Below are 21,344 nucleotides of genomic sequence, written 5' to 3' on the forward strand. Positions count from 1 at the left end.
ATGGCCCACGAATTCTTGTACTCAGATGAGTTCAAGGGTGAAGGTGGGCTGAAGAAAATTATCTACGCCTATATTGTGATGTGTTTCGGTGCCGGGATCATGGCCTTATTGGGTAAATGGGCTTAGATGGATTTCAAGCCGCTGCATGGAGATGGATTCTGGTCATAGATAATATTAAGCTGTATACTGCCAAATCTCATTTTTTTAGAAACAGGTTCATAATGTAGTTAGAGGGAATAATCAAATTATTTCTATGGCCAATATTTATAGAGATTTAGAAGTTCATTCGTCTCAGAGTTTGCATTTTTGCAGAAATTTGTCAGTAATAAAATGATCTAGCAAGTCATCAAGTGGAGAATACCTAAGGCAGTTAAATACTTTGAAATGCCCGTAGCACACAATGAGGATATGATTGAAACATATCTGACACATATTTTAATGTATATGGGACCGGTTTACGGATATTAAGGTTTGCTTGTCAGGCAGAATACACTTTGGTTATCGGTTTAGAGATGTAACGTCAATGGTGAAGATAAAAATAGATCTGGTGTCAGACCAGAATTTTCCCCGGAATCTCTCAATATCTTTTTGGAACTAGTGTTCTTTCAATTATGCTCTCAGTATGACACCCCGGTTGTCACCTGGAACGATAAATGTGCCAGTATCCGTATCCAGTGCATACCTAAATTATGAGAATCGACTAGAATTCCAGTGTCGATTCGAAATACACCCTCGGCGTCCCATTCTATGGCTACTCAAAAGCATCCATGGTAAACTCCCTGCATCCCTCTACTTTTACACCCATCATCTTCGCCCTACAGACTCGAGTTAACTTGATACATGCCCATTACCTCTAGTGTTCCTGCTTCATCTGGACATCCGGATCGTCTGCACCAGCAGGCGATCGGCTTTCTTCGATTTTCTTCTTCAAACGCTCCTCCTCGAAGTTGATCTTGCCCCAAATCATTTTCTCGGCTGTGTTTATGGTAAATTCTGTCCCCTTCAACGTTAATGTGCGTTTTGTCGGATCCGTCTCCAGTTCAGCAGGGTGAACTTTGACGTAGCAGCCCCCGGACCGGTTTCGCAAGTTGACCAAGTTGGAGCCCTTTTTCCCGATCACACATCCGATGTGGTGCGCTGGGACAGTGATCACACGCTCAGCCTGTTCCTGTTTCATGTCCATCATGCCCGGGAGAATCCCATAGACACCTGGAGCGGCGCCGGGCTGCCCGGGGAAGTATGGGAAACCGCCCAATGTCGGCGGAACAGGCATCATTCCCGGAAACTGCGCGAACGGTGCGGGCGGCTGGTAGTTAACCGGGTTGTAATACACACACTTGTGCTTGGTGAAAATCTCCTTGTGCTCCAATATGGTCTGTGCGACGTAGTATACAGCAATATGAATGGCATCTGCAACACCTGTCACGTTCAAGACGCGATCGTTCGAAAACGGAAGCTGGAGCTCGTCCGCCTTCAACCGAGCAGCCGAATGCTCCTCGATCTCGCGAAACTTGCTACCCTGTTTGCCAATGACGTAGCCCATCATTGGATGCGGCACCAAGAGCTTCAAATTGTAGCTGGTGGATGCCTCGTTGGATGGAACATCAAACTCCTCCTTCATCAACGTTCTTACGATCAAGCCAAACGCTTGCGCCACGTTCTCTGCGGGGCCCCGCACCGAGATCGTCCGCTGTGGAATGTTCGGGAGGTTGTCCGATACATTGATCCGCACGTTTGCACGTTCCTTTAAGTTATTGATAGTCTCGCCGTGCGGGCCCACGATCATCAGTGCCTCCTTGAACACCAGGAGCATCCGGAAGTGCACGTATGTCGGGTCGCTGTCCCGCACCACCACCGATCGCGGGGTGTTGTTTTCGTCCTGCGCCGCCATGCGCTTCGTCGTACTGCCCTCAGCATCATCGTTTTTTCTCTTCAACATGGCGCAATTGGGGATGAAGGGAAGACGCTACTTCGTGGTATCGCGTGTTCGTGTTCGTTTTGATCTAGTTTGTCCGCGAAATGTGTGTGTGATTTGGTATTGAAGGTACGGCCTAAACCTGTCAATTTGCAGTCTAAAGTATGACAAACATGTAAAAGCGACAAGTTTGTCTGCTTGGTATTGCGACATTTTGAAGAGTTAACTAAGGGTTTGGGCATATTTTCGACCGTATTGGTTGAAAATGGATATAATTGGTATTTACTGTACGGCGCTCAGGCAGATGCAGAAGAGGCAGCGGGGATGAATATATCGGAAACCAAGGTTGGCGGAATCCATTCGGTTTTACTTTAACGATTAGTTTTAACCATCCCTTCTGATCTCAAAGTTGGTTGAAATCTATAGGATGGTGGGTAAAATGATTGATGTCTGAACTCATCGTTTCCCATTCTGACAACCTAACACAAACATAATTAAATGATTGCATGGTACTCTTTGACAGCCTTTTGGGATTTTGATGCCTTTGGTGGGCCAGTCTTTACCCTGGTATATGAACCAGTGGCAGAATCTTTACCTGTTACATAAACTCATAAGGGTGTTTACAGAAATACCCCCAAATTCCAGTATAGCGATTTGAGCTGCTTGGGATATCGACTCGTATGATTGATCGTCGGATTCAAGCAGCTCAAATCGCTAGACTAGAATTTGGGAAATGGAAAATAATCGTTTAGGCAGGTCATTAACAGATCCAGGATGCAAGCGTGCTTACGTTTTCTCCAATATACATCGGCAGTTAGAGCTGCTTCAATACACACCAGCGGCTTGAACTCTGCTTCACCACACATATGCATCTGTAAAGTGCTCAGTTACACTTGTACCCGGATATTTCTACACATGCTTGTACTCCAACTCAAATGCAAATGTTTGCTTATACAATGCCACCACTCTATCCAGACACTTTCTCCTAAAGATGGTTACTCGTAGGGATATTCCCCGTCACGCCATTGAAAATCCATAGGGTGGTGCCTAGAAATGCGGAACCCCTAAACTGGTCATCAACATCGTGACACAACTAAGCATCCCCTCGCCCAATACCAAGCCGGAGCTAAACACAATCATGGAGATTCGGGCGTCCAGCGGCACAGTCCCTTTAGCATCAGTTGCGCGGCGGATCCACCACCAGGACGCCAACCCCCCCGCAAACCTAGCAATGGTAAACGAAGGTGTGTTGTAAATGCCAATACCCACAGCCACCCCAGACGGCAAATAGACCAACTTGCCGTGGAACCAGTGGCCCATCGGTGTCAAATTCTTCGCCAATGAGATGCACGCAAAGATCACACCCACAACGATAGAAGCGGTAAGCGCGTGGGGAGGCAAGCCTTGGCCCGTAACAAGACGCGAGCAATCGATCCAGATGATAGCCGTCGGAATCCTAAACACCTTTCCGGGAATCTCGTACACCGAATCGTAAACTCTATACATGACCCCGCTGAGGAGGATCAGCCAGAAACTGCCAATCATCTGGGCTATGAACTGCGCCTTTGGCGAGGCGCCCACGAGATGCCCTGTCTTCAAGTCCTGCATCAAGTCACCCGCCTGTTGGGCGCCGGCTTCGGCGATTCCCCCAGCCACCAAGTTGATGAGTACCGCACCTGGCTGGTCCTTGGGGATCACAAACGCAAAGATCAACTGCGAAATCTTGCCAATCCCGCTCACTGGGTTCAAGTCCGTCTCTCCGAGCGCGCGAACACCAAGGATCGAGAGGAAGAACGCAATGAGGAGCGCAACGACAATGGAGAAAATGGGAATTACGGGACCAAACACGTAGCGGACGCAGGCCACGCACAACACGGAGGAAACCGCTAGTCCGGTATATGTGGTTTTGTTGGAAACAAGAAACTCCGGCTCCATCTTATCAATTTCCAGGTTTTCCGAAGCAGCTCCGAATTCTTCTCCGACGCTTTGTCTGTCAAACGTGGAATTTTCCGGGTTTTCGTTCGACGAGTCGTCGCGAAGTACAGGTCCGAGCAAGCGGTTAGCCGGGTGGTACTGGTTTTCCGCCTGGTGCTTCTGGTACAAGTGCCAGAGAGACTTTGTGGTGACCACCACAAAACTCGCAACACTATCGGCAACCATGGCTGCCAAAGATATCCACAAGATCCATCCCTGGCCCCCCTCCTTCCAGTCGTCAATCTGCCCTGGGGACCAGCCCATGTGTTTGGCCAACGGAGCAAGCACGGCCCAGCCTAGAACGGCCCCAAAAAGCATGTACGAAACCGTTGGCAATCCCATGATGATCCCCTGGCCGATGTAGGCGGGCGACGGTTGGAGATTCCACAAATAGTCACGCGAAAGCCTACTCCCAAAGATGGGGATCGAGCGGAGCTGGGGCACGAAGTAGGATAAAACGGTATAGGCAGATGAAACGGCAAAGGTTACAAGCAAGTTGTACATGTTCTTCTGGTATGTTTCGGAGTGGCTCAAGGCAAGGATCTCAGGCGAGTCCAACATGTTCATTGACGCCTCTTCGTCCGCAATGGGTTGCACTTGCGGCTTTGTCTCGTCCAAGATCTCTGTGTCGTGAAGCACCGAAATGAGGGTAGCGGTGGCACTTCCGCTGGGGAAGGGAAGCTTTTCCTTGAGAATAACCTGATTTCTCAACGGAATGGAGAAAAAGACCCCAAAGAAACCGATCCCGATGCACCACACAAATAACTGGAGGAGATTGAGTCTGATCGTGTGGCCTACCCCGGACTCTTCCGGTGTCATGAACTTCTCAATCGCCGGCACAATGCCCACAAGCCCGTAGGCGAGCGGTCCTGTGCCCACCGCCACCGCAACACTCTGCACAAAGACATTTTCCACGTCGGAGAAGGGGTACAGCAACTTTGCGGCAAACGTCTTGAAGATGGCAAACCCGAGGAGCGATGACGGTAGCGACATCATCGACACCCAGCCACTCTGGAGCCCGAACTGGAAATTGGAAACGAGTACGACGGAGCCGATAAATAACCCGGCGGCGATCGACCGCGCGGTGGCCTGTGCGATTGCTGGCTTCATGTGCCACGGCGTCGGCACGCGGTTAGGAGATTCCATGTGTATGTTTGAATGCAAAGGTTTTGGTACCATAGGATTGAGTTTCTGGTCTTGTCTCAGATGACGATTCTCCTGGTCACGTATGATTCTTGGGTACACAATTGAGCAGGCTTAGATACACTGCTGGACGGTCTTGAGCAAATCTGTCAATAGGGATAGCAGACAACTAGGAATCTTTTCGACAACCAAGCAACTTTGACAAACTGGAATACAGAGTAAGGCGGTGGTGATAGATTCGTTGCGGTGAAAAAAAGTTGTATTAGTAATGCACGGCAGATTATGCGGGAAACCATTCCCAATGCGGTATGCTCGTCCGGCTGCGTCTCGCTGCGTGGCTCTCAGGAGGAGAAGCCGCAGGAGGTTTATGTAGGTCTTTCCTCCGTGACCATTAGACAGACTACTGTTGTATGGGACTTCATCGCAGTTGCTCAAACGATGGTTTAAGAAACTGCAACACTCTGCTAAAGGCTTATTGGGACTATCAAATGAAGGTTTTATCTGCCCCGCTATCTGACTTGAATAGTTTTGGTAGAAAATAGCATCTAGTACTCTTAGGCTGATTTTCGTTATGGGTTTTTATAATTTACGTTGGTAGTATACATATTAAGAATAGATCTCAACGACCTTTGGTCACACAACGGATATAGCCACATATATATAAATCTCCCCCTGTGCTTGGAATATCCGCCTTTAACACAAAACGGTCACGGTATATGAACCATCTCGCATGCTCCACTTGTACTATCTACCCCACTTTTGTAGTCGACAGTTCACCTAAGTCAATTCTGATAGCATCTCCGAGTATGAACGCACCGTTGCTGGTTTAGCTTCGGTGGTGCCCCAAGTTCCGCCTTCCCAAGAAGCAGAACGTTAAAAGTGTAGAACCAGTATTTGAATCCAAAAAGCAACAAAACCGCCAACCAACGAAAGACAAACAGCAAAAAGTCGAAAAAGATGCCAACCTACGAGTCATATAAACGGCACTACCCTTGTAAATATAATCTTTAGGTCTGCCGCTGCCCTTGGTATCGATGCTCCATGACGGGGGTGGGGACAGTTTTCTAGTATATCCAGGGAGGATTTGTTAGCGAATTGGACATACCAACTGAGCCGGCATGTTTCCCGATGTCAGATAATATCTAGACGCTTTTATCGAGGCCTCTGCGTTACGTTGTAACCCCTCGTGAAATGGCTGCTCAAGATGTGTACGCCATTGTCGAAAGTCCCTAGAAGCATAACAGTCGACTGAGCAGCGTTTCCTACTATTGCATAGTTTGGTTAAAATAATGCTATTTTGCCTAATACCGCTTTTAGAAGCATGGATATGAAAAAGAGAGCATTTTAAAATAAATGTTCCGTTATTGCATACAGCCTCTCGGTGGTTTTGGCATGTGATCTTTGTGGACGCGATGCCGGAAACATGCACCGATCGTCTGCGCCTTAAAAGGTATATACCCTTTTTTTTTCAGTAGATGGATTCTACTTCCACAGGCATACTTCATTCATAATCCCTAAGTACTTGGTACGGGTAATTATTCAACACGGTTATATATCGCACTACACGTGGTTACTCTCCATTATCGCATTTTGTCCCACTGACACGCATCTCCACTTGCATGAATCGACTTACCCCGACCGAAAGCGAGGAGTATTCTATATATGCCGCCATCAGGCTGCTCATCAGAGTATTCTTCTACATCACTATAACCCTTCCATTGAGAATTCTCAGAGAAACATGTCACTTTCTTGGCTTGGATGCATTCCCTAGCGGCATCGGTCGGGACCGCACGAGGAATAGCCCGATGCCCAAATCACCGGAGAGCCATACGTCTGAGGCCAAGCAGAAATTTATTGAAAAAATTGTCAACTCCCGGGATATAATCGATCTTGTCGAGGCCCATGGCTACAGACTCCATGAACACGTGGTACAAACCCAGGACGGATACTTGCTCACGATACACCGTTTGTTCTCTCCAAGCTCTAGCGCCTCGGAACCAGACATGTACCCAAAGCCGGTGGTTTACTTCCATCATGGTCTCCTCACAAACTCTGAGCTCTTTGTCTTAGGAGAGACCACTGAAAAGTGTCTCCCGTTCCTCTTACTCAAGCGTGGCTACGACGTGTGGCTAGGCAACAACAGAGGGAACAAGTACTCCAGAAAGCATGTTTCCCGCAGAGCCAACGACAAGCAATTCTGGAACTTTTCCCTCGATGAGTACGCCTTGTACGATATCCCCAACTCGGTGGACTACATCCTACAGGCGACAGGCGAAAGCCTGGTGACTTATGTTGGTTTCAGTCAGGGGTCGGCCCAAGCTTTAGCTGCCCTCTCGCTCTCGCCTGCTTTAAACAAGAAGATTAACCTTTTTGTTGGGCTTTCCCCGGCCATGGTACCGAGAAACTTGAATCACCCTTTATTAAAGAACATCGTCAACTTGGCACCACGATTCTTGTTTCTGGCGTTTGGCAAGAGGGCTATCGTTCCATCAGTAATCTTCTGGCAGAAGCTCTTTGGCCCCAAGCTCTACGAACAAGTCGTGGATAAGTCGCTTACCGTCTTGTTTGGCTGGAAGTCCCAGAATATCTCGCCGGCGCAGAAGTTGATGGGCTATACCCACATGTTCTCCCCCTCGTCCGTTAAGTCGGTAGTACATTGGTTTCAAATCATCAAGACCCGTCGGTTCCAGATGTACGACGAAGGAGGAAACGCGGGGTCGTTGCTTACCTCGCTTACCCTGGAATCGACGTTTAGTAAGAACCACAGGGTCGCTCCGTTCCCAGTCCAGAATATCACCACCCGGATCATGTTGGTGTATGGCAAGTCCGACATTTTGGTCGACATCGATAGTTCCATGGCTAACTTAACCCCGAGGGAGTTGGAGGTATTGGGGGTGGATGGCTATGAGCACATGGACACGTTATGGGGTGAAAACGTAGAACTGTTGGTGTTCGAGCCTATTTTGGAAAAGATTGCCTCGTGTGTAGAAGGCATCCATGGGAGCTACATCAGCTCCGAAACATTGGTGACCATGGTTGGAGACCATGAATTGGCTTCGGGGACGCTTTTGACAAAGGAAGTCAAGCAAGAGAGGCAGATCAGGCGGGTTATCGAGACCTTGGAAAAGGGCGACGATTTGTTTGTTTAGTTTAATTAGGGACTAGCATTAGTATAAATTGCAATACTCGAGTACAAAAGATGCTTTTGGCAGTGGTGGAAGGACTAAAAGTATGAATGTTTGATATATCTCAAACGCTAAGTTATCTCCTGTGTGCGTAATAATTTGAAAATTAAACGAATTTTTACTAAATACTATTATATATATATATAATTATCTAACAGTGGATATCATTTTCAAGTCCAATTATATTAGATAAAGCTTCTAGTGCACGCGTTTTTTTGAGATCTCGAATGTTAAACAAGAATTTATACATACTAGAACACGTCACTTCCAGGGCTATTATTTATATATCAGCCAATTATGTGAATATGTATAACGCACATATCTTACTGGATAGCCAAGTACCCACAGACGCACCAGCATTTTACTATACATGCGATTGTGTCTCATGTGACATGATAGGAGCATCATTTACAGATAAATGCATAACATTCTAAAACCATCCACCTTGAGTCAGAACCATTATAATACTACATTTCAAGTCAACCTGGGAAGGATTATACTGCTAGCCTATAATCAATCAAGACCTTTCATTCCTACACCATTGGCCCTTCCGAGACCCTCTCGCAGACTTGACGTGCGCCGCCAACTTGCCACGCACGACCTTCTCGCCGGGTAACAATCTTCCTGGGGTGGAAAATTTCGTGAGCCGCACAGACAGAGCCAATCAAATGGCGTTCAACTAACGTTACCGCGCACTACCAAATCTTAGCGAGTCTAAACGCGAACGGTTACAGGACTCTGGCACAGCAAATCAACACTTAAACACATACCCGAATTGTTTCTCATACCTGAATAGTAGCTCTGTGTCAATCTTATATCTCATACAACATGTTGAGCCGTTCCTTATTTAACTCTGCCAAGCAGGTTGGCCTCCGCAACGTGGCTGGCTCCCTTGGTGTCCGTTCCATTCACAACTCTGCTGCTGTCATGGCCGCTGCCTCCAAGGACGTCACCCCAAATGCCTTGCCTACCGAGTACCCGTTGATGTCTGAGTTAGTCAACAACAACGCCGTCGACTATGCGCTTACCTCCATTGATACCATTGCGAACTGGGCTCGTAAGTCTTCGTTCTGGCCAGTCACGTTCGGTTTGGCCTGTTGTGCCGTTGAGATGATGCACGTCTCCGCGCCAAGATATGATCAAGATAGATTGGGGATTATTTTCAGAGCGTCCCCGCGTCAGTCCGATATCATGATCGTCGCCGGCACCTTGACCAATAAGATGGCACCAGCCTTGAGACAGGTGTACGATCAAATGCCAGCCCCAAGATGGGTCATTTCCATGGGTTCCTGCGCCAACGGTGGAGGCTATTACCATTACTCCTACTCCGTTGTCAGAGGGTGTGACAGAGTCGTCCCGGTCGATGTCTACGTGCCGGGTTGCCCGCCAACCGCTGAAGCTTTGATGTACGGTATTTTCCAGTTGCAGAAGAAGATGATGAAGCACAGAAAGACCAAGATCAAGTTCAGATCTACTTAGTTCCATTCCACATTTTCACTTCCCCACATCCATACGCTACGCCGTATCCCTTCAAAAGAAAAGAGCGAGAGTACCCGGGTCGACAGGCCATCTGGGCTAAAGATTGCCGTTCGGATACAAATTCTGATTCACTGGTGCTGTCGCTTATGCATTTTTACATTCTCCTTTTTCTCCTATTTATTCATCGTTATTTATTCCTGCTAATTGTTTCGTGAAGCTGTAGAACGGTGTGATTAAAAAGGCGCAAGGGATTATAACTGAACAGTAGTGTTTGCATTGGAGGGCCATGCGCTTTGTAGCCAAACTTATCGGTCACATCGGCCCAGTGTGGGTCTGAAAATGGATATAGAAATGCCAAGTTGAGTAGCACAAGACCGATATGACTTAGAATAAAGGCTCTTTAAGTTTGTCCTTGTCTTTCTGAATGCTCTTTTATTGATGTCAACCGTTCTAGTCAAATCCTTATAACTCACCCACGCCGTATTTATAAATCAATTTGTGCTTCAGGCTATCCGCATGTCCAATTCTTTGTCATACTGGAGTGATGAGCTTCACAACCAGGACACACCCCTAGTATGTACGGCCAATTATACCCAAAGATATAAAGAAAACGTACTGGTGACGTGCAATTTTCCATGGTTATGTTTCATCTTAATTCACCTCTATTGGGACATATATACAAGACAGAGTGCACTTAGACTCTGTGTCTGACCGACGGGTCGGTATGCATTGGGGACCAGATGCCTCTGATGGACTCGTTTTGGGACTCGACATCCTGCTTCTTCCCAAAGTTCTTGATGAGCTTCTTGCCTGACTGTTGGGTCAATAAGTAGATCTTGTCGTTGATCCAGAGCGGGTCTCTCTTTCTGACGGATATCACCTTTTCCTTCCCGTTGTTGTATTCGCCTTTGATGATCGGGTGGCCCTCCTTCTTCATGACTTTGAATTCGATCTGTGGGTGTTTGGCGGCGATGGCCTTCAAGTCCTTGGTGAGGAAGTCTCTCATTCCCTGGGAGCTACCGCCCCAGTTGCAGTAGGTTAATGTAACTCTTTTGCACTAGAAATGTTAGTAGGGTTCTGGCGGGCGAGAAGGGGGCACATACTGGAACGATGAACGCGCCCAACCCATTACGGGCGGTAGCGACCTGTGAAATAGCTCTGATAGGCATGGTGATAGATGTGAAGGCGATTATTTGGTCTTCTTCGGCGTTATTATTTCACCGATGAAAAAATATGCTGCGGGTAGCGAAAAAAGAGAGCCAGAAGTATGCGCTGCCAGTGTTCAAAACCGTGCAGGCTCTATTACATCGGCTAGTATATTGGTACCACTGTTAGGTATATATTGACACTGCCGCTGTCGAATATATATACCACTGTTAGGGCATAGTATCTGAATATGCTCAGACAGATTACAAAGTTGAGAAGCATACCTGTCCGCGTGGCCTGGACCAAGAGATTCAACGGGACCAAGGGCCAAGACGGGAGTAACTTGTTGGAACAAAGAGACATATACGGCCCGGTCAAGTTGGCCCCTAACAGTATCGTGACGTGCTTGCCGAACGGGATTCTTTTTCAAAACATGAAGGTTATTGAGACGCCGAACGAAAATAATGAAATTGCCGGTGCCATTCTCCTCGGAGAAGAGGTCTTTGAGGTCACCCTCTCCAATTCGCCTGAGGACAACTACGCCCACGATCAGACCTTGAAGATCACCAACGGGTTCCACGTGGAGTTTAACGAGCAAAGGATCTTGTCGATCTTTGCTGCGGTTCATCCAAAGCCAGATATTGTGGTTGTCGGGTTGGGCAAAAAGTTCCGTGTGTTGAGCGAGTCCAACAAGAAGTTTTTTAACGACTTGGGGATAGCTCTCGAGGTTTCTGACACCAGAAACGCCTGCAACAGCTGGGATTTGTTGACCGTCGAGAGAAGAGGTGACATTGTTGGTGCTCTCATTTTGCCCCCAAACATCTAGCCCTGTATATATCGCCTTGTAATAGAATCTGAGAGGAAAGTAGGATAGAGAGGTTGCCTTTTGTGGGGTGTAACCCCCCTCTGGGAAGTAATGGGGTCCTAGCATTCGGGTGCTTAGTAAAGGTAGTGTGTGTTGATTTGACTTTTGCTGTGCAAGTACATACTAATGGGTACGATGATGTAAAACTGATTGAATCAAATCCCATGTCGGTCTGATACAGCCAAATTTATTCTAATGGGCTTACATATCATGTCAATATTAAATCCTGGTGGTTAATGGTGTATTGGATAAATTCAATGTTTAGGACAGTTACTTCCCTTAGATTTAGATAGAGAGTTCGAAGCAAGCTTCACTCAATCATTTACAGGCTTAATGTTTCGTAACACAAACTATTTTCAAGTTAAAAGTTTAGTTAATAGAGTAGCCTTATGCTTCGAATAAAAAATCTATCAAAGACGAACAGTTCAGTATCTTTGAACTTGGGTAGGGGCTTCCTTACAAACTTTTCATATTTCTCGGCTCAAACGTTACTTTCGTACTAAGCTTCTAACCATAGATGAATTAGATACACTCTTTCTCGTCACAATCTCATCACGAGCATACATTAGTATAAGAGTTAACATCTAGATGATTTCTGATTTTAGTTCCAGGTAGGAATACCACATATTGACATGTTGAATACTAGATATACGTGAGGGATACTAAATCGATTAGCGTGTGTTATAAGATAATGAATTCATCTCTACAATCTACAAGCATAGCCAAAGATTCAATGAAATCGAGAAACTCACTTTAGAATTAGCTATATCGCTATTAAGCTCACTTGATTCACCCAGCTCAACTTGCTCAGCCCAACTTGCTCAGTTCACTTTTGTTAGCTCACCTCACTGCGCTAGATTCGCTTGATTCCTACTTTCTAAGCTTGTATTTCCCTCCCACCACCTCCACTTTATCCTCCTCCACTAAATGATCAAGGTACATCTCTAACTGCTTCTCCGTCGCGCTATACCCTCCGATATCCTTTGGCACCAACATCTTCAAGAAACCATGGATCTTAGCCACCGGGGACGCACCAAGATTAGTGAGCATCCCGGTAACAAACGGCAAGTACTTTGCCATCACCAAAACATCCCTCTCCAGTTCATCGTTCAAGTCCTCGGAGAATCCCGAGGAGGGCTTATGCCCTTCACTCACTTCATCCCCCTCCAACGTGATATACACCTCAGTTTCCGGCTCATACAAGATTCCGCTCTTGATCCAGAAGTTAACAGCTCGGACAGCGTAGCCCTTCTCCAACTGCAACTCTGCCATAATATCCCCCAAAGTCAACCGACTGCTCTTTTCAAACAACGCCACCACGCTCGCCCTTAACGGATCGACCGTAAACTCCACTAGCTTCCCCTTGAATTCGAGCTCTAACACCACCGTCCCGAGCATCGGTACCGGGTGGAGCGTGCGCCCCTGTTTTAACGTTTCAAACCGCGCGCGGTATCGTGTAAAGTGCTGTTCGACCAAAGCTGGCTGTTTGAACGTTTCCCTGGCGATGTTTGGCCAGTACAAGTGTGAGATGACCGTCAGGCTGTAATACGAACCAATCAGTCCGTCTGAGTGTACGGCCGCATTCACGCGCTTGCTCTCGACTAAGTCGCGCACCATGACGTCCAATGCACTGATCTCGTTCTCACCGAAGCGGAGCTTGAGCAACTCCAACCGGAACAACACCTCCGAGACGTCATAGTCGGTCAACCCCAACAACTCGATCGCAAAAAGCGAGATACACTCGGCCACAAACACTTCGCTGGAGTCGAAAAGGGATATGAGTGCGCCGATAATGTCCCCTACCTTGCCCTTTTTAAAGTCAGGGAGCGCGTCGATGGGGTCCGGACACCAGTTGACATCCAAGTCGTCGTACTTCTCCTTCGTGGGACGTTTGAGCTCGTGGGCCAACTCCGCTAGCTCGTTCTCCGTGTCCAAAATCCCGTGGACAATCTTTTGGACCGTGTCATCACGGTCCTTCAAATACCGTCTGAGAGGCCGCGCAACCTTATCCAAGAGCACGCCCCTGGGGTCGATCACCAAGAAGCCGCGGATCAGCGCGATGTAGAAGGAAATGATATCAGTGGTGTTCACGGCCGAATGGAGAAGCCGCTTGTTACAGGCCTGGATGAAGCTGTTGACCAAGCTCGCCCGCTGGTCCGAAGCCGTAAGACAGAGCTTCATCTCTTCCAAGGCCGGACAGCTGTCGGGATAATCCACGACAATATCGAAGCTTTCGGTGATGCGGAGGTCCAAGAGACGATCTCTGGCTATTCCCTTAAGTGCAGCGATGAAATCGTACTCCCCGGCCGCCTCGTTAATCTCCCAGCTGACCGACTTGGAGCCAGCGGAGGGAAACACGTTGATACGGGGGTAGAGCTCCGTCTCGATCCAGCGGTCTAATTCCTGGAGCTGTGGCTCGTCCCATTCCCCAGAACACGTCTCCGTGACGTGGGTTTTGACGTGGCCCACGGCCAACCGCATGACGGTGTTACGGATCTGCTCTCCCAAACCAATGGACTCAAGGATCCGGGTGACACTAGCCACATCGCGGGAGAACAACTGGCTGTAGATGCGGAGGAGGGTTTTCTCGGGGAATAAGGTTCGTAGCACTGCGTGGAGACTGCGCTCGAAGAGCGTCTGGTGCACGGGATCTAGCCGGAGGTACCGCACCCCGAATTCGTAGCCCCGCTTAAGGACTGCGACAGTGGAAGCAGTTCCTCGTAGGTCCAAGCCGTCAATGCTGACGTCGCGACGTTTAAAGTCCGAACGCATGCTATCGATGTAGCGCAGTAGAAGAATGTCTTCAGTGCCGCAGACGTTTTTGAGGGCCACCTTGATGCGGTTAGAGGGCAGCTTTGGGTCACTGGAGCGCATCAGCTCTTGCATCCATATGAGAACCATGTCAAGATCATTCGAGATTTCAAGCTGGGACTTTGCGACAGAGGAGTCAGGGGGCGAAAACACCGAGAGAAAGGCATTTTGTGAAAGCGGAAGGGTGGTCATCGAGTTGGTGTGGTTTAGATGGTAGACGCGATATATTGGCTCAGAAAGTATGCCTATAAATGGTGAATATTGCGTAGTTGTAGTTAATTGAATGGCTCCCGATATTGTATCAGATAGGAACGGTTGTACGCTATGGATGCCGTATTTGGTGGGAGCTAAAGAAATGAAGGGCCTGGAAGGTGAGTGTTTTGATGAGACAGTCAAATGATACCAGAGGCTAATCTGTTGAATTGATCTATCGGAACAATTTGTTCAAAATAACTCAATTAAACAGGAAAGGAAAGCACACCAACGGGAGATCGCGTATAACTGGAAGCTAGTTGGAAATCCTTACTTGTTATTTGGAGATCTGTAACGGCTATACACGCGTTGGTATAAGGGCAAGCTACCAGGGGTCGACTCTTGAGATAAAACTGTCTCTAACAACAGAATGAATATGTTTGGCGGCGTGCGAAATGTAATATTCTCCATGCCAGACTTACACAAAAGAGGTCTTTTTGCTCCGGACTGTTTACATTACATATCCTGCATATTGAAACTCAAAACGGAAGATTGAACCATATTACTTGAAGTTGTGAGGAGGTTACTCAGAATATGCGAGAGAAATATCGCTGTATCGCATCCACTATTGACCCCATCACTTTCAAATTTGGATTCTGGGACCGACCAAGAAGATCCCCCGCGTACATGGCGGTTATAATTCAAGTATAACCTGTACTGCTTTCTTTAACAATATATCCTGCATTTGATCTTGAAGGCTACCAATTTGGCTACTTAACCACAACCAATTTTTAGACATTGCCACTTGTTGCCTGGGTTCTGTAGACATATACTCATCACACACAATGGTACGTTAGCCTTACCTTACACCCATCTCCTTCCCCATGAAGTTTCTAACCTCCAGCCACCGCCAACCAGAAAATCCGTTAACCAATTCGTCGAGTTGACGGGGACCACCATGGCAAACGCCACCACGTGGCTCTCACACTATAATAACAATTTTGAGCAAGCATTGGATGCATATTTATCGAAAAAGAGCGGGCAGGGCGAGACCAGCTCTGCGCTAGAGGCGATCTTTGCCAAGTACAAGGACCCGGAGGGTGAGGACATTGGTATTGATGGGACGATTGCGTACATTGAGGATTTGGGGTTCGAGCCAGAAGATGTCTCGGCGCTCATTTTGGCGGAGTTTTTGGAGTCTCCGAGCGTTGGGATTTTCAAAAAAGATGCCTTTGTGCGCAAATGGACCGCACTGAACGTCGAATCCGTGTCTGAGATGGCCGCCTTCATCGAACTGGAGAAGAAGAGATACGCCGGTAACAAGGATTACTTTAAACAGGTGTACGAATACACATTTACGATTGCGTTAGATGCCAATGCTCGTGTGTTGAGCAATGAGGTTGCGGTGGAGTACTGGAATCTCCTCCTTGCACCTGTGTACGGTGCAAAGTTGGCTTTGTGGGTGAAATTTGTGGTGGAAGAGTGGAAAAAAACGATCAACCGTGACGCTTGGACGATGTTATTGCCATTTTTAGAGTGGTTTAGCCAGCAGACTAGTTTGGCAGAATACGACGAGACTGCCGCATGGCCCAGCTTGATCGATGCATTCGTGGAGTATGTTAATAGCCACGAATTTCTCTAGGAAAGATTGATTGAGAAAGATTAATTGAAAATGACTAATCGAGAAAGATTAATTGGGAAAGATTAATTAGGGATTTGTCATAGAGATGGTTGAGCAGGTAAACATGAAGCTCATAAGAAATGCAGGTTGAATTCATTAATTGACTAACATTGAAACTTGTCTTTTTAGCTAGACCACGGACATTACCTATCCGACCTATCTTATCTGGTGAGTTTATAATTTCAGCCAATGGTATCATTTATTGGTCTGAGAGAAGGGAAATATTTCCAATCCCAGTGATATTATCAATTTCTTGCATTTTAATAAAATGAATCAGAAACGAGGGAATCTCTTTCCTGGCCATCTGCTCAGTGTTATATAATTATACATCCTTATTCCATTATAAATCCATTATAATACATCTTATTTAGTTAGATCTACCAGTAAAATACCGCAACGGCGCTTTTTGAATCCAAAAAAATCGTACTTATGCTTATTAAAACGGCAATACTTGCGACCGTAATGTGGTGGTACCAGGAAGGCTGCGCTACTAAACACCCAGTACACAGGACTACCAATGCTATATTAACAAAACGTATTCTAGATAGCTAATGGTCTGAAGGTACAAAATAGCAATTTAAAATCGAAAGCTCACGGTATAAACGACTGAAACAGACAACTTGGCCAATTGCAGTATCCGATATAAATAAGCTGAACAATGCCAAAAAACAACAACATTCTAGAGCGATACTCGATCACAGAGAGTAAAAATAATAGGCCCCCGTAGAGAAGAATAGGCCTCCCATTCAAGGTTGCCATTACCCGACCAAAAAACAGGAAACTATTCGAGGTAACACTGCACAGCTATGATACCAATCTCTTCAACAATACTCTTTAACCCTCTCTCCACCTCAACCACAAAAAATAAATCTATTTAAAACACCTTAATCCTTCTTCGACACTATTTTTTATATTTTATCTCCTTAAAATAACGCCCAGATACATGAAGACAATTCCTTGAATTACACCCTTGTTTCCGCAGCGGAGCCGGAGCCTTCGGTCGTGCCCATACCAGTACACTGCCCCTTGGCATATAAAAACACCCCCCGACGCCGTCCCATCTCATCCAGATATAACCTCCACGCGATGAACAATCAAACCCCTAATCAATCGCCAAATCCAGGCCAAACCCCGGGGAGCACACCGGGACAGGCCCCTGGAACTTCCCCGCGCAGTCGGCTCACTATCCAGCCCCAGCACATCCAGCAGCTCGCTACTACGTACCGTAGTGAGTGTGCCGCGGCGCAGGCTGCGGGCTTCCAGACTCCTGAGGGCCGCGAGCACTTGCGCAAGGCGAATACGATTAAGGGAATTTTGGTACGGTACCAGCAGCAGCACCGTCAGGCCAACGCGTCCGCGGGAGCGGCAGGCCAACCAACGCAGGCGCAACCGCAGGCTGCGCAGCAAAATGCGAACCAAAACGTGAACCAAAACGTGAACCAAAACGTGAACCAAAACGTCAACCAAAATGTGAACCAAAACATCAACCAAAACCCTGCGATGCAAAACGCCATGCAGAACGTGATGCAGAACGCGACGGCGCAGCAGATGCAGAACGCGCAGGCCGTGCGCCTTCAGCAAAATCGTGCCTCCCCGCAAGTCAGACCCAACGCCGTAAATGCCTTGGGCGCAGTGAATGGTATGAATGTGATGAACGCCAATGCAAATGTGACGGCCGCAAATGCGATTGGCACCGCGAACACTGCAAATGCCACACCTGGCGCTGCGAATGCGAATGCCTCCGCACAGCCGCTTCCCACCCTTAATCAACTCCAGGAAATCAAACGTGTGCTTGACGACTTTCACACTAAGCTCCAGAGCATCGAGACTGCCAAGCAGACCGGCCAGCTCCCGCCCGAGACCCTCACACGCCTCGCGCAGCTGGAACAAAGCTTGCGCCAGCGCTATGAACAGTACCGCCGCGCAGCCGTGCAAATGTCGCAGCAGTTGCGCCGCCAACAACAGCAGCAGGTGCAGGCGAACCACGTGCGTATGACGCAGGGCTCGCGCCAGGGCTCACCAAGCGTCAGCGGCGCCGCCAGCCCCGGGATCCCAAGTGCGCAGAGTCCGATGGGAGTCGCTCGCCAGGCTCCGGTTGCACGTGTCGTGAACACAAATGCGGCACGCGCTCCGGTCAAGCTGCAGTCGCCGGCGGCGCCGCAGGCCAAACCTGCCCCGAAGGTGACGCCAACGCCGCCACCTCAGGCGAAGCCACTTCCAGCCAAAGCCTCCGTCGCACCCCCTGTCGCGGCCCCTGTACGCGCGCCCACACCCAACACACCCGTCACCAACGTGAATGCTGCGGCAAAACCCAACAACGGCTCGTCCAACGGGCTCGCGACCCAGGCGAATCCTGCGCTTACCGCTGGGATCACCAAGACGCCGCCCGGGCCATCCATTGTTGTGACCCCTACGCTTGCCGTGAAGCCGCCACCTGTCACTCTGGCAAAACCTGGCAAGGTTGGCCTCACCGGGGCGAGTGGTACGGTGCCTGCCTCCATCAACACGCCCGCGGCAACAAAGGTTCCGCCGTTCGAGCTTCAGGGTGACCGCGTGTTGTCGAAGCGCAAGTTGAGTGAGCTTGTGGCGATCGTGTGTGCGGACGAGGGTGACGGCGAGACTGCGCTCGAAAACGAGGTTGAAGAATTGTTGCTTGATCTTGCAGACGAGTTTGTCACGAGTGTGACGAGTTTCGCCTGCCGCCTCGCCAAGCACCGCAAGGTGGATACGATTGACGTTAAGGATATCCAGCTCCATCTTGAGCGGAACTGGAATATTCGTGTGCCAGGGTATGCGGGGGACGATATTCGGAGTGTCAGGAAGTGGCAGCCAACGGCCGGATACGCCAGTAAGATGAACGGGGTGGGGCTCTCCAGGTCGGTAGACGGAAAGTAGTGAACAAGCATTGAATAAAGCTGAGCAAGTTCCCGCGAACAAAACCCCCTTCGCGCCTTTTTTATTATGTATTGGTTTAGTAATTATATCGTGGCTTGATCACACTGCCAGTTACCATAGAGACGTGAAAGAATATATTGTATATATTATTTTCACAGTATGGGTAGAGTGTAATAACGAGAGAGGGTGTAAAAGCGGGGAGGGGGTTACAAATATATCACCTCATGAATTGGAAGAGCCCTATACGCTGATACTCCCCAATCTAAAACATTCCAACTTGGCCAGTATTGATGCTATCTTATAGCAGGTCAAAAGTCGCGCGCTCTTTATGGCAAACCTAGGAGAGGTTCTCTATACCTTCCCCGTGACCAATTTCAACAGCTAATGACCTAAGAAGTTTCCGCTCACGGTCGATTTTGATTACTACTGCAGACTTGCATTGCTCAAAGAGGTCAGCCCTCTCTTCACTAGACTGAACAAGCAGAGCTGGTTCATTCAGTTTGACCGGCAGGGCAGAGAGCGCGTACAATGCGTCGGCATTTAAGATACCCATCGACTGTTTTTTCTTCAACACATGGGGCTTGAGTAAAGGTGGCAGAGCAAAGGCTGGGAATTGGAGGTTGGGGGTGTTCTGAACAGTAAACGCAGCCTTTCCCGGCAACGCTCTGGTTTCTCCAGGGATATGGGGTTTCAAATCCTGGGTAGAGCTTATTGGAGACGGGAGCTTTAAGAACGGGGAGTTCGAGGCAGCCAAAGATCTAAAATCGCCTATCGATCTTTGGTTCTGGAGGCGCGAGGGCGACGGAGACCGCGAAGGCAGACGTGAGGGGACCGCTAATACCTGTTTCTGGCTCACCATAGATGCTCTGTAAATTCGTTGGGTCTGAACATCGAATGCCAATTTTGTCAAGTACTCGCGAATGATGAACGCGCGGTCGTCTTTATCAAACGTTTTGGCGCTCGCGCCCCTTCGCGCCGCCACCACCGCGCATGCAAGCTCTACACGCTGCGCCATGTCTATGCTGGTGTGCTCAAAGTAAATATTTGATGAGGCGAGAGCTTGCACGTACTCGTCATCGGATGCGGAAGGCTTCAAAACGGAAAAGCCAAACGGATTGCCCTTGCTGGAACTCAACTCCGGAAGACGTTTGATTCTGTGTGGAGTACCGCTGAGGATACAAAGCGTGCGGAACTTGTTTTTGGCAAAATCCACCAAAATGCGGTGTTCGTCTTCCACCAATGTCTGTTCCATCCCGGCCTTATTGTACATCACGTCCAATTTGTCATTGATAATATCAGTGACTAATTCCGGGGAAAGGCCAGGTTTGTATTTGAGTTCGTATCCGCCGTTACTGTTCAGAAAAGGCACTAGATTTTCCACTTGCAACCGGTTGAACATGTATTGGAGCGACTTGATTTGAAGGTCAACCGGGTCTTCGGCCTCCCCCTGGATGTAAGTGGGGATTCTGACGGTTTTCCTAGTAAAAAGGAACATATGGCAATTGGGTGTATTTAACGGCCCGAAAGTTCGGACTCAGTTCTGGAAGTTGGAGTATCGACCAACCTGAACTACAATCACAGATTACGAGACCAATAAACATCCGGCATATAAACCAAGATTATCACGCGATAGTCCAGGGCCTAAAGTTAGGGCATGTTTTTTTTCTGAAACGGAATCGTAGGTTATGTGTAATATCGTTCATGGTGCCACGTCCAATTTTTATTGTTCTTCTGTCAGCTTGAGTATGCCAAAAGTTAAAAATGAAAGGAACCAGCTAAGTGCCGGTGGATTTAGGTAGAGTGTATATGACGATTTTGTAATTGGTCAGTACATTGGTGCGTTATGCTTGAAGGTCGGGTTCAAAGCACCAGAAAAAAAAATTGATGAAACCGTAATATATATAGAGGCGTTTTCAATCGGGTTTTATTGCTAACACAATCAATAAATTGCTCTTGGTTGGAACTTCCTCTGCTAAAAGCATTTTCCTTGAGCCATCAAAAGATAGATTATAAGCTGAGCTTCGATGTAAGTATCAGAGGAGTGGATATGGGGGGGGG

The 21,344-nt window shown here is 48.0% G+C and overlaps 10 protein-coding genes across 10 annotated transcripts; 5 read left to right on the plus strand and 5 right to left on the minus strand.

The window, feature by feature from the left end:
* Window positions 1–558: 558 nt before the first annotated feature.
* On the minus strand, window positions 559–1,971 carry BABINDRAFT_163611 (KH domain-containing protein). Its single transcript, XM_019130006.1, has one exon. The coding sequence runs from the start codon at window positions 1,937–1,939 to the stop codon at window positions 854–856; it is 1,086 nt and encodes a 361-aa protein (XP_018982682.1). The 5' UTR covers window positions 1,940–1,971; the 3' UTR covers window positions 559–853.
* Window positions 1,972–2,631: 660 nt separating this feature from the next.
* Window positions 2,632–5,251, minus strand: OPT8 (Opt8p). Its single transcript, XM_019130007.1, has one exon. It carries the CDS (start codon window positions 5,033–5,035, stop codon window positions 2,963–2,965), a length of 2,073 nt encoding a protein of 690 aa, XP_018982683.1. The 5' UTR covers window positions 5,036–5,251; the 3' UTR covers window positions 2,632–2,962.
* A 1,270-nt stretch (window positions 5,252–6,521) lies between these two features.
* TGL99 (Tgl99p) lies at window positions 6,522–8,257 on the plus strand. The gene has a single exon (XM_019130008.1). The coding sequence runs from the start codon at window positions 6,652–6,654 to the stop codon at window positions 8,179–8,181; it is 1,530 nt and encodes a 509-aa protein (XP_018982684.1). The 5' UTR covers window positions 6,522–6,651; the 3' UTR covers window positions 8,182–8,257.
* A 771-nt stretch (window positions 8,258–9,028) lies between these two features.
* FESUR1 (Fesur1p) lies at window positions 9,029–10,108 on the plus strand. The gene has a single exon (XM_019130009.1). The coding sequence runs from the start codon at window positions 9,046–9,048 to the stop codon at window positions 9,694–9,696; it is 651 nt and encodes a 216-aa protein (XP_018982685.1). The 5' UTR covers window positions 9,029–9,045; the 3' UTR covers window positions 9,697–10,108.
* A 282-nt stretch (window positions 10,109–10,390) lies between these two features.
* On the minus strand, window positions 10,391–10,865 carry BABINDRAFT_10255 (mitochondrial 54S ribosomal protein mL43; the record flags this gene model as incomplete). Its single annotated transcript, XM_019126710.1, has 2 exons — window positions 10,391–10,753; window positions 10,800–10,865. 2 exons carry the CDS (start codon window positions 10,863–10,865, stop codon window positions 10,391–10,393), a joined length of 429 nt encoding a protein of 142 aa, XP_018982686.1.
* A 303-nt stretch (window positions 10,866–11,168) lies between these two features.
* Window positions 11,169–11,966, plus strand: BABINDRAFT_163616 (uncharacterized protein; the record flags this gene model as incomplete). The annotated part of the gene is made up of 1 exon (XM_019130010.1): window positions 11,169–11,966. A coding segment is annotated over exon 1 (272 nt), but the record flags the coding sequence as incomplete, so codon positions are not given.
* A 508-nt stretch (window positions 11,967–12,474) lies between these two features.
* Window positions 12,475–15,149, minus strand: BABINDRAFT_163617 (anaphase promoting complex subunit 2). Its single transcript, XM_019130011.1, has one exon. It carries the CDS (start codon window positions 14,708–14,710, stop codon window positions 12,578–12,580), a length of 2,133 nt encoding a protein of 710 aa, XP_018982688.1. The 5' UTR covers window positions 14,711–15,149; the 3' UTR covers window positions 12,475–12,577.
* A 186-nt stretch (window positions 15,150–15,335) lies between these two features.
* Window positions 15,336–16,692, plus strand: BABINDRAFT_67496 (NEDD8 ligase). The gene is made up of 2 exons (XM_019132503.1): window positions 15,336–15,558; window positions 15,615–16,692. The coding sequence occupies exons 1-2, from the start codon at window positions 15,556–15,558 to the stop codon at window positions 16,350–16,352; spliced, it is 741 nt and encodes a 246-aa protein (XP_018982689.1). The 5' UTR covers window positions 15,336–15,555; the 3' UTR covers window positions 16,353–16,692.
* Window positions 16,693–17,477: 785 nt separating this feature from the next.
* BABINDRAFT_169232 (uncharacterized protein) lies at window positions 17,478–19,286 on the plus strand (the record flags this gene model as incomplete). Its single annotated transcript, XM_019130640.1, has 1 exon — window positions 17,478–19,286. The coding sequence occupies one exon, from the start codon at window positions 17,478–17,480 to the stop codon at window positions 19,284–19,286; it is 1,809 nt and encodes a 602-aa protein (XP_018982690.1).
* A 337-nt stretch (window positions 19,287–19,623) lies between these two features.
* On the minus strand, window positions 19,624–20,781 carry BABINDRAFT_169233 (uncharacterized protein; the record flags this gene model as incomplete). The annotated part of the gene is made up of 1 exon (XM_019130641.1): window positions 19,624–20,781. One exon carries the CDS (start codon window positions 20,779–20,781, stop codon window positions 19,624–19,626), a length of 1,158 nt encoding a protein of 385 aa, XP_018982691.1.
* Window positions 20,782–21,344: the final 563 nt, after the last annotated feature.

The sequence above is a fragment of the Babjeviella inositovora genome (genome assembly GCF_001661335.1).
Source record: "Babjeviella inositovora NRRL Y-12698 unplaced genomic scaffold BABINscaffold_16, whole genome shotgun sequence".
In the NCBI taxonomy this organism is placed as follows: Eukaryota; Fungi; Ascomycota; class Pichiomycetes; order Serinales; genus Babjeviella; species Babjeviella inositovora.

Bases quoted from the DNA above. Each gene is read 5' to 3' on its own strand.
- BABINDRAFT_163611 (XM_019130006.1), bottom strand. From the start codon at position 1,939: ATGTTGAAGAGAAAAAACGATGATGCTGAGGGCAGTACGACGAAGCGC.
- OPT8 (XM_019130007.1), bottom strand. From the start codon at position 5,035: ATGGAATCTCCTAACCGCGTGCCGACGCCGTGGCACATGAAGCCAGCA.
- TGL99 (XM_019130008.1), top strand. From the start codon at position 6,652: ATGAATCGACTTACCCCGACCGAAAGCGAGGAGTATTCTATATATGCC.
- FESUR1 (XM_019130009.1), top strand. From the start codon at position 9,046: ATGTTGAGCCGTTCCTTATTTAACTCTGCCAAGCAGGTTGGCCTCCGC.
- BABINDRAFT_163617 (XM_019130011.1), bottom strand. From the start codon at position 14,710: ATGACCACCCTTCCGCTTTCACAAAATGCCTTTCTCTCGGTGTTTTCG.